At 42.2% G+C, this 11,025-nt stretch overlaps 1 protein-coding gene across 1 annotated transcript; it reads left to right on the top strand.

Annotated features, from left to right (window-relative positions):
• Nucleotides 1-731: 731 nt before the first annotated feature.
• egfl6 (EGF-like-domain, multiple 6) lies at nt 732-11,001 on the top strand. Its single transcript, XM_076263654.1, has 13 exons — nt 732-1,090; nt 2,313-2,416; nt 2,766-2,858; nt 2,972-3,091; nt 3,179-3,298; nt 3,737-3,871; nt 3,966-4,088; nt 5,030-5,092; nt 5,602-5,856; nt 8,781-8,855; nt 8,939-9,034; nt 9,322-9,584; nt 10,325-11,001. The coding sequence occupies exons 1-13, from the start codon at nt 1,014-1,016 to the stop codon at nt 10,430-10,432; spliced, it is 1,632 nt and encodes a 543-aa protein (XP_076119769.1). The 5' UTR covers nt 732-1,013; the 3' UTR covers nt 10,433-11,001.
• Nucleotides 11,002-11,025: the final 24 nt, after the last annotated feature.

The following is an 11,025-nucleotide window of genomic DNA, read 5'->3' as shown; positions in this document are numbered from 1 at the left end:
GCTAAATGTATACAAAATCCCTGCCTGTGGAAATGCAACCTATGGAGTAGCCATAATGAGCATGACATGCACCACTGACTGAGAGGCACAGACCTTTGCCATTAGCAACATATGTCTTTCTCCCTGGCCGACACGCTCCTTTAGGGAGCAGCTAAGGTTATCACCGGTGGGCTTGATTTTCTTTTTTGCCAACTGAGAGAAGAGAACTCTAGACTTATTTCATCAATCACCTAGTCCAGTATAAAGTTTCAGAGTACCCCTAAACAACCCAACATCCCCCACCCCTAACGCTACTCTATATACACACAGAGACACACACACAAACCCCAAACCAGATCTACACTCACACACACACACACACAAACCCCAAACCAGATCTACACTCACACACACACACACACACACACAAACCCCAAACCAGATCTACACTCACACACACACACACACACAAACCCCAAACCAGATCTACACTCACACACACACACACACACAAACCCCAAACCAGATCTACACTCACACACACACACACACACACAAACCCCAAACCAGATCCACACTCACACACACACACACACACACACAAACCCCAACCCCGGAGTTCCCACCCCTGTGTCACTCATTGTAATGACAGCCCACCTCTGGAATTTCAACTAGGAGAGAGAGCGAGAAGGAGACACACAGCATATGGGGTTGAGTTCAGAAGCAAGGGAGAGAGTGTTTATGTGTGGATGTGTGCATATGTGTGGATGGGTGAGTGAGTGAGTGAGAGAGAGAGAGAGAGAGAGAGAGAGAGAGAAGAGAGGACAGCGTGGAAAGCAGATGAACAAAGCCAAGTGAGTGTGTGAGCTCAAGAGACTGCAGCTTCACTGAGCCTCCTGCGTGGACGTCTTGCCTAGGTGAATGGAGTGTGTCGCCTCAGGGAGAAGGAGAACAAAAGCAGGAGAATAAAAGCCACGGGAACAGACGAGTGTGAAGTTAAGCGCTGAAAGAAAGGGCTGCGTTCACTCACAGACATGCAGTCTCTCACCTGGATCAGTGCGCTTCTGCTGCTGCTGCTGTGTATCACATCTGAATGTGCCAACCTCTCCAGGTAAGTTACATAGACATCACAGATTACACTAAATTACTGTATTGTCCTGTAACTTCAAAGGGCTTTAATGCACAACATTGTTCAGCTGTCCTGTCATTTACGCCTAAGGCCTGGAGAACTGTAGTCTACGGGTGCCGTGCATTAAGGAATACAGCACATCTATTCCTTAGCAATTATGGGGATAAAACCACATATAATTCGTCAATAGCCCAGCCATTAGAGTCATGATCATGGCATCATCTGTAAAACTGCAACTTAAATGCACTAAAAACTTAGATCTTACAGGTTGTTCAGTAGAAAATATGCAGTTGATATGTTGTAAGAAAATAATTGTTTTTGGTGGCATGTATGGACATTCACACTGTCCACACCAACTGTGCCCACACCGTTGACTATGCATGGCATGACATTCTGTCCACTAAAACTGGACTCGTTCCGCCAGTAAAAGGAGGGGGGGAAGGGGACACCTGTTGCCGATGCAGCCCTCTCTGGCAGACTATTCTGGTTGATATCCATCAGGTCTCAGATTCCTCCCGTCCCCCTGGAGCCCGGGCTGCTTTTAGGAAGCCACCAGAATGTCAAACATCTGGGCCATTGACACGGGCAGTACACACTCTTAGAGAGCGTAAATAGGCTACGAGCACATATAACCCATATTTTAAGCAGTGCTGACGCGGAGAGGCAGGTATTGTGTGACATCTGCACTGCCAAGAGTAACAGTTTCTATATGAAGACTACATTGATACGCCATCTTGGATTCACACAAATATATCTTGGGCAACATGCTGCACTTTTAGTGGAGGTATTTTAAAAGTGATCACGTGCCATCTGTTCCTGAGGCAGGGCTTTAATTACAGTGGAAATGTGGTAAAAGTAGAAGCACACGCTCCCGCTGAAGGTGTCTGTTTAACACTCCAGTCTGTCTGGGGAAAGAGAGAGACTGTCTTGACCTATATCCTCTCTGCATGAGTGCCCTCGTTAAGGGTATCTTGCACAGATGAGAAGGAGTTGTTTATTTTTATCTGTTTGTTTTCCACAGTCCAGCCATTTGCACAGCAATTACCTGAGACTGAAAGCAGGCCCCTGATATATTCATAGAAGTACCTTCATAAGTCATGTCAAAAAGTAACTGTAAATACTGTATTCATCATTATTTGGTTCAGAAGGAACCTGATTATCATGCTTGATTTACATTAGTAACTTCTCTTCCCCCAAAACCAAGGCAAAGAAGACAAATCTCAGGCAGTCATCCTGGTGTGTGTCGTTATGGCAGAAAACTAGAATGTTGCTATGGTTGGAAGAAAAACAGCAAAGGTCAATGTGAAGGTAAATATTAATCTCGACTTTTAGTTTTTGTTTTCCTTTTGTGATTTATCATCTTGATACACATAAAGGTAGTCTCTACTACCAAAGTCCAACTACCAAAGTCCAACAACTGTAGATTGATGAGCTTTTCATCATGTTCTGTTCTTCAACTATATTACTTCATATTTTAGCACTTCATGTTTTAAAAACCTGCTAGCCTCGACAGAAACTGATATTACTTTCAATATATTGTGGTGGGAATGGTATCCATCAGAAAAAAAAATGAAGAAAATTGCCTCCAGGAAAATAAAATCCCTCTTAACCACCACTTCTGTTTCTAATATATCTCCCTTGCTGAATACTTTACCAGCTCAGTGTGAACATGGCTGCGAGCATGGAGAATGCGTCGGCCCCAACAAATGCAAATGCCTTCCAGGATTCACAGGAAGGAGCTGTAGTCAAGGTCAGTGAGTTTAATGGGAAGGGTTGATTATGCCCTCTTTGCCCCTTGACCTCTGTCTAATTCATGGATGCCTCGTCATCCGGTTCTGTCTCTGTGAATTGTGCCCTTTTCAGATCTGAACGAGTGCGGCTTGAAGCCACGTCCCTGTGAGCACCGCTGCATGAACACCCATGGCAGCTACATGTGCTACTGCCTCAACGGCTACACGCTGCAGCCCGACGGCTCCTGTGCCAGTGAGTGGAAACCTCCTCTGAAACTGTGTGGGTTGTAAATGTGATGAAGCGGTCCCCTGACTCTGCCCTTCCTTTGTGGCTCTGCAGACTCAAGGACCTGCACCCTGGCCAACTGTCAGTATGGCTGTGAGGAGGTCCAGGGAGAGACCCGCTGCCTCTGCCCCTCCATGGGCCTCCAGCTGGGGCCAGACGAGAGGTCCTGCGTGGGTGAGTGGGGGAGGGAGGACAGACCAGAACATGCTACACATCATCAATCTCTATAGTCAAGCCAGGCTGACTGTACAGGTTCCTTAGTGCTACTGACCACTGGCGTTGATACCACATAAAAAGGTCAGCTGTCACTCAGAGCCTTTTAAAGCGGCATATTATATGGGCTCACAAATGGTCTGGCTCCAGGCCCTCCACATAAAAGCCCCATCGTCTGGGAACTCTGGACCAAAGTAATGTAGAGTTTCTTCTACTGTAATCTTAAAGAGTATTCAGAGTTATATAACCATATTGTTCCATTGAAAGTAGTAAAACATGGGAACTGGCCATGCAATCTTAACCTTCACCTTACAACATCATTTGTTTTCTCAATGTAAAATTATGGATGTTTATAAATGCTTTCACTATGACATAATAACGCCTTTCTGTCTTTCCAAGACATTGATGAATGTGTGACGGGGCAGAATCTTTGTCCTTACAACCGGCGATGTGTCAACACATTTGGCAGCTACTTTTGCAAATGCCAGAATGGGTTTGACCTGAAATATGTTGATGGAAAATATGATTGCGTAGGTAAGGAGATACTTTAGAGGAGAATTCTAGACATAAGTCATTATTGAAATCAACATGACAAGGCTAATGATTGGATGTCATGATAATATTTCAGATGTGGATGAGTGTATTTCTGGGACCCACAAGTGCAGCCATCATGCTGAATGTCTCAACACACAAGGATCGTACAAATGCAAATGCAAGAAAGGCTTCAGAGGCAGTGGTTTTGACTGCTCTGGTAAGACTACTATTCTTAAGACAGGATGCATACTGTACATGCAGAATTTCTACACTGATGACATTGAGATGTTCTTCATAGCATCCTGATTACATGGGATTCGAGGCCTGTGTTTATGTATGGTAAATTCACTATCTGTCTGACACCCTGATTACATGGGATTTGAGGCCTGTGTTTATGTATGATAAATTCACTATCTGTCTGACACCCTGATTACATGGGATTCGAGGCCTGCGTTTATGTAAATTCACTATCCTTCTGACACCCTGATTACATGGGATTCGAGGCCTGCGTTTATGTATGATAAATTCACTATCCTTCTGACACCCTGATTACATGGGATTTGAGGCCTGTGTTTATGTATGATAAATTCACTATCTGTCTGACACCCTGATTACATGGGATTCGAGGCCTGCGTTTATGTATGATAAATTCACTATCCTTCTGACACCCTGATTACATGGGATTTGAGGCCTGCATTTATGTATGATACATTCACTATCCTTCTGACACCCTGATTACATGGATTTGAAGTGTTTATGGTAAATTCACTATCTTTCTGACACACTTTCACTTGCTCCTCAGCCCCATACTTCATCTTCATTTAAAAAAAAAGACACAAAAGTCAACATTTACATGTCCTGCCAAAGGCAGTTTCCTGTTTTCAGACCTTATTGAACTCTACAGATGTTAGTCAGGGAGAGGCCATGATTGAAATCACACCTGTGTAAATATCAGCCTTTGTAGGGAACCTTATGATCTGAAGGACAGAGGGAAATGTCTGGCAAAGGGGGAAGCATGGTGAAATCCCTGAGCCTAACAGGATATCCTTAAGAGTATAGGAGGCAAGGCACACCGAGGAGGAGGAGGATTCTTTTTTTCCAGGTGCATCATGGGAATGGCAGATTTGTTGCCAATGAAGATGCCTTTATGTTTTATAGTCAAGCCCTTTTATCAGGGTGCGTGGGACGGAGACAAGGGCAGTGCAGATGAGTTCCTCAATGGTGAGACTGGATGGGAATGAAAGCAAGGCTGCTAGCAGTTGCCCTTCACAAGCATCCCCTGCGCTCTCTCTGCTGCTTCTGCACTCTCACTGATAGTCTAATGCTTCATGCTGTCCACTTCCTGCTCTAGACTTCAGCGTTGGCTATCTGCACACTTCTACACAACTGTTTGAGCCCCTTGCAGCCAGCATGTGAGCAGGTTATGGCTTATACGGTAGTTGCAACCACTGCGTAGGGCACATGCTTTCTAGCTTGTCCGTATGACATATCAAATATGCATGTATGAGAAACCTCATTTGTCTGCTAATTTATGAGGTGTTTGAAATGCCGAAATCTCGAATAAAATAATTTAGAACAAACTGTCCCCATATAGCAGCATTGGGATGATACGCAGGTAAAGTTTGTTTTTCTCATCTAGGAATTGAGGGAGGAAAACCCACCCAGAATGAAAAAAAAAAACATCCACAGAAATCTCTTTGACAGATGCATCCCTTATCCTGTCCCTGCAGCAATCCCAGACTCCCCAGTGAAGCCACGCAGGCCTGATATTGAGCAGAAGAACGTGATCCCTGAGCCTGAGGTGACTGAGCCCCCCCGACCCCGTCTTCAGCCTTTCGACTACGAAGGAGAAGTCTACATAGGCAGCCCTACAGACTTTGAGAGATTTCCTCAAGAGGAGACTGAGGAAGAAGAGCCTGAGAGGGGAGATGGCGGAGAGGAGAATTATGTAGACAATGAGGAACATCATCGAGGAGATGTTTTCAGTGAGTTTCCCATTCTATTAAAAACAAATCATCATCATCATTCCAACAAGGGTAGTTCACTTTTAGTACACTGCATCTGTTTAACAGAAAATGGTGTTTTATCACTACAAATTCAGTTATATCTGTAGAACTACTCTTTATTATCAACATATTTACCTTTTACATTTCCAATGGTCAGTGTTGATGACCACAGCTGAGGCTGATTTATGGACTCTGAATTCAGCCCAAATTACAAGCAACACAACCAGACTCCACATATTTTGATCGCCTCATATTTCTTGGTCAATCTTTGAAGGATGTCTGTCTGCCAGGCTGCATACGATTCTTCCGCTGGAATAATTAGATATGACCACCTCCCATTCTATTACTACTTACGGTACTAAATTTAAGCATTTCAAGCATTAACACTCTGTAAAGCGCCATGAGACATGTGCAATGTTTTGGCGCTCTATAAGTGATATTAAATTGAAATTGAATTGAAGCATAGCAATATAACCTTTCAAGCTAATCTGACAGAGACTCTACTCAGATATCTTAGGCACCCCTGAGGAATCCATTGAGTCCATTCTATCAAAAATATACACATATTACTGGAGCTGCTTGCATTTGGACTTGCGGTTTTATCAGGTGATACACAGTTCTTGGACAATTTCGGTCAGAGTTTAACAATGGCAGGTTTACTGTCACAGTAATTGAAGGCTGAGATATGCTGTTTAAGATAGTGCAGGGCTCATGTTGCACTGAGCTGCTAGCATTAACTTGAGGATTACCATTGACCAATGGGGTTTGTCAACTCAGACTCCTGGACTAAAAGGGTAGGGGACTTGTCTGTTCATGCTCTTCTGCAAAATTCTTCTCTTAGAAAAAAGATACATAATTTTTAGAAATATGCTGGGAAAAATATGTCAATTTCACATTTCTTTCTGCTGAAAACAGCTTTCCTATTGTTTTAAATAGCTAAGAAACCACCAGCAGCTGTGGCTGTGAGATTGCTTATCTCCCTAAGGTGCGGGACATCCCCTGGCTGTACAGCATAGCAAGTGCACAGATTCCATGAATCACTCAAGCCACCAAGCCCAACCTAGTCTCTTGCATTGGAACGAGTTTGGAGGGCTGCGGCGTAATGCTACGGGTAATTTAAAGTATTTGTGAAGGTGCTCTTTGGTAGAAAACATATATGTATAAGGATGGATTGTCCAAGGCTCTCTTCCAAAAAAGTTAAAAAAGCTTTAATAGGCTTAATCATAATTGATCATGTTAAAATTGCCAACATGTTTCGGCCTTCATTAGGGCAAATTGGGCAAATTGCCAACATGTTAGGCCTTCATCAGGGCAAAATCCATTACTAGTCTCTTGCATGTTGTACTGAATGCAATTAAATGGCAAATCATGGGACATAAACCTAGCACATAGCAGATTGTTCCTCCTAACCACCTTATTGTTGAATCTCAAATTATGTTAAATCAGATAACACATTCTAATAATTGTCACACACCAGAGGCATATTTATGTTTTATACATCTTTGTACTGTATACTTTGTCTATTTAACCAACAACAAATGGGTGTGTGTGAGTAGATAATTGCAATGCAGACACAAGCATTAACTTTGGTGGCTTTTATATGTTAGCAAGGTGCCCTTTGCTAGCAAGGTGTGCTTTGTCCTGCCTGATCACAATCTCAAATACAGAGGTAGAGGAAATCAGTTTACAAAAGTGCTTAATATGGGTGGCAACACAGTACCTCGGGGGAAATCTGACAATTCATGGATAACAGCATAACTCCTCCAACCCTTAAATTATCTGTAGTCTCAACTTCCCAATCAATTTGCAGTGGATCAGACGTCACTGTGTAATAAATATAAGGCAGCGGAACTCATAGTGAAAGCAAAGACAACACAGGCTAACTCAGTGAAAGTGCACTTCAAATGTCCAGTGCCTCCAGTTCATGAGCATGCATGAAAACCGAGTGTGACGGTAACAATCCAAGGTCTTTGCTGCTGATCCCCATCTTTAGAGACAAGTTGAAACCTCTGTCTAGTCTCAGTGAGCAAGAGAAGACAAGCTCAGAGACATACATCAGCTCCAGGGAGGAATTCACAAGTGTTAGCCGGCTGCATACGTGTGTGTGTGTGTGTGTGTGTGTGTGTGTGTGTGTGTGTGTGTGTGTGTGCATGTACGTGTGTGTGAACCCCAAGACACTAGTCTTTCGGTGGCCTGTCCTCAGGGCAAAGAGGGGGGCAAAGTCTATGGGCCTCTTATTATCATCCTTTAAAACAGCTGTTGAGCAAACATGCCTGACTCTGAGGGATCCTCTGTCATCATACCAGAAAGCCCTTCAAACACCAGCCTTTTGCTTGTTCTTGTCCAATTAGCAAAGCTCGGCTCCATCTGGTTGTCTAGCAGGGCTTATAGAGTTTGCAAGGGAATATCTGAGGGGCTGACGGGGTTCAAACTGCAATATCCTCTAGTCTGCGTCTTTAAACGGCAAAATGACAGGTAGGCAGGTGAGTACACGCACATATCTACTTTTTATGTGAAAGAAATACCTTTGAAAAGTATCTCTCTGAGGACACAAATTCCTCCTGCCTCAAAATTCCAGGTAATATTACAGTCTTCCAAAATCATGACATTATCCATCAGCTCTATGTTTTGTAAGGAATATGTGGGAGGAACATGATATCATAAGTATGCTGCCAACACAGGTGTCTATCATTTTAAAAATACATTCAGAGTACTTTAAGTGTGCAATATGCTTTGCATAATGCAGTCATGTGGGGGCCCATGTGGAGGTCATACAAATGTATGACACTTTGAGTCTGTTTTCTTTTTATTAATCTAAAAAATAGAATATAGTATAAATACAAAATGATTTGACATGGAGATATATTAACATAGTAAAGCTTAATCCTGGCTATCTTTTCCAGCTGCAGAGGACTTCAAGTCGGTGTATGGTCCCCCAACTGAAGTTAAGGAGATACAAATAGATCCAACACAAGATGGTAAAGATGGATTTTACTTGTACATTCCTCAGACTTTCCAATTAGGAAATCACTAACAGCTTCTTTATTTTGCTGTCTAAAAGAGTTCATCACAGACTGCAACTTTGACCAGGGAGCTTGCGAGTGGATGCAAGACCAAGAAGATGACATGGACTGGGGGGTTTCTTACCATGACAATGGTAATGCCATGCCAATTAACAATAACTAACAATAATTGCATAAAACTGCACTGTATTCATTATTAGAACATCAGTAAAATCTCACTCTGCTGGCTCTATATTTATTCATTCCATTATAAAATGCAATATAATTTTAAAGCATTTATCAAATAATGCCCATATTTTACATTCATGCCGTAAGCGTCCCAAACATATGGGACTAATATCAGTGACCAAAGAGCTGGACTGAACTGAACTGTGTGTAGTGTAGTAATGTGTAAGTGATCAGTGACGTGTCTTCTTTAAAGGGCTGGAGTATTATATGGCTGTAAGTGGCTTGTTGGGAGAGAAGAATGATCTGGCTCGGCTCAAGCTACTTCTTAATGACCGGGCCAGAAGGGCCGGCAGCTTCTGCCTGACCTTTAACCACCGCATGGTGGGGCAGCAGGTGGGCACTCTGAGGGTGCTGCTGGACAACAATGACCAGCTGTGGGAGAAGAGACACGCCCGCCAGCAGGAGTGGCAGACGGAGCTCCTCACCATCACATGGGAGAATGAAGCGCCAGAAGAGGTAAGACACTTCTGTCATCTGATGCATTCAACTCAAACAGGTCCTATTACGTAAGTAAATGCCTATTTCAATATACTAAAATTTAACAATACCTCCCTCACGGGATCAAAAAGTATATATACTATACTAGTGAGAAGTCATTTGTATTTAAGACTGTAACCCATAATGCTAATATGAAAAGTTATTAAGTATTTTGTGTCATCGTGTGCAACACAAACCACACCAGCAACTTCATATCTCTATGTTTATTTCCTAATTATATTTTTAACAAAATTATCTAAACTTCTTGCATCACCTGAATCCAATAAAGTGAGGGAAGTTTAACCTAGATGATGTCATTAATGTATTTACTTGGCTGTTTAGGCTGTCTTTCATATGATTATCTAGTATTTTCTTTCATTATTTACTGTAACTATGAAGAATTTTATGAACATTCTGACAACCATATTATTTTTCATCATCAATTGTTGTTTATTCTGGGGAAAATTGACTGAGCATTAAGCTCTTTTACAGCAATGCCCTGATAAATATATTATTATTTTATTATATTTATAATAAAAGAAAATATTAGAAGATATATATTATATAAAAGAGTTTAAAAATAATTTACTATTTACTGATATGCCCTGAAACTATTTGATCTTTATCCTGTCAAAAGTCAAATGTAACTGTAAGTGTAAATGTATACTGTATTTGGGGTGAGACACTGCATCCCTCTGAAGCAGATTTGTACTTTACAGGTGATCTTTGAGGCCGAGCGTGGCAGAGGTGCAGGGGGAGAGATTGGGCTGGACAATGTCGTACTGACCTCTGGGTCCTGTCAGGAGGATGATGCTGCCCTCTTTTAAATACAAACTTCTTTCAGGCACAAGAATTGATTCCACAGCATAATACAAGCTCTCGGTTAAGAGCCAGTAATCCTCACCAGACCAACTGCAGCCGCCACAACTTCAGCTACCAATACAGAATTAAACTTGGTGTCGACTGAAACTGATATGTGGGAAGAACATTTTTGAAAAGAGCTAGATTTTGCTCTACATGTTCCTTTGGGAGGTAAATCTGAGAAATCTATTCAATATAGAGGTATTACCAGATGCATTATTTTCTTTTTTAAATGCACAAAACTAGATTGAAAAACTCAGGTGCATGACATGTAATGACATTGCGCGCGCGCGTGTGCACACACGCACGCGCACACACACACACACACGCACACATGCACGCACACACACACATACACACACACACACACCCCACTATGCTGCAGTATAGTCTTTAGTATGTGTAACAAGCATAAGATAGATTAAACTAGATATTTTTTGACATTATTTGAAGGTTTATAAGCAGTCTCCACTCACTGTTTGTTGATTAACTATTGCAACTGCATTTATTGCTGTACATTTTGCTTCCATAATGTATGCCATTAAAGTGTTTCCTTTTT

Source organism: Alosa pseudoharengus, unplaced genomic scaffold (genome assembly GCF_046254945.1).
Source record: "Alosa pseudoharengus isolate Yale_2024_CS ecotype anadromous, Long Island Sound unplaced genomic scaffold, YU_APseudo_1.1 YU_APseudo_1.1_scf_3, whole genome shotgun sequence".
In the NCBI taxonomy this organism is placed as follows: domain Eukaryota; kingdom Metazoa; phylum Chordata; class Actinopteri; order Clupeiformes; family Clupeidae; genus Alosa; species Alosa pseudoharengus.
The sequence above is the reverse complement of the archived record's forward strand: the minus strand, read 5'-3'. Positions and strand labels throughout refer to the sequence as shown.

Excerpts from the sequence above, each read along its gene's own strand:
- egfl6 (XM_076263654.1), top strand. The coding sequence starts at position 1,014 with ATGCAGTCTCTCACCTGGATCAGTGCGCTTCTGCTGCTGCTGCTGTGT. Across the intron at positions 2,417-2,765 it reads CAGCAAAGGTCAATGTGAAG|CTCAGTGTGAACATGGCTGC; the intron begins GTAAATATTAAT and ends ATACTTTACCAG. Across the intron at positions 3,299-3,736 it reads AGACGAGAGGTCCTGCGTGG|ACATTGATGAATGTGTGACG; the intron begins GTGAGTGGGGGA and ends TGTCTTTCCAAG.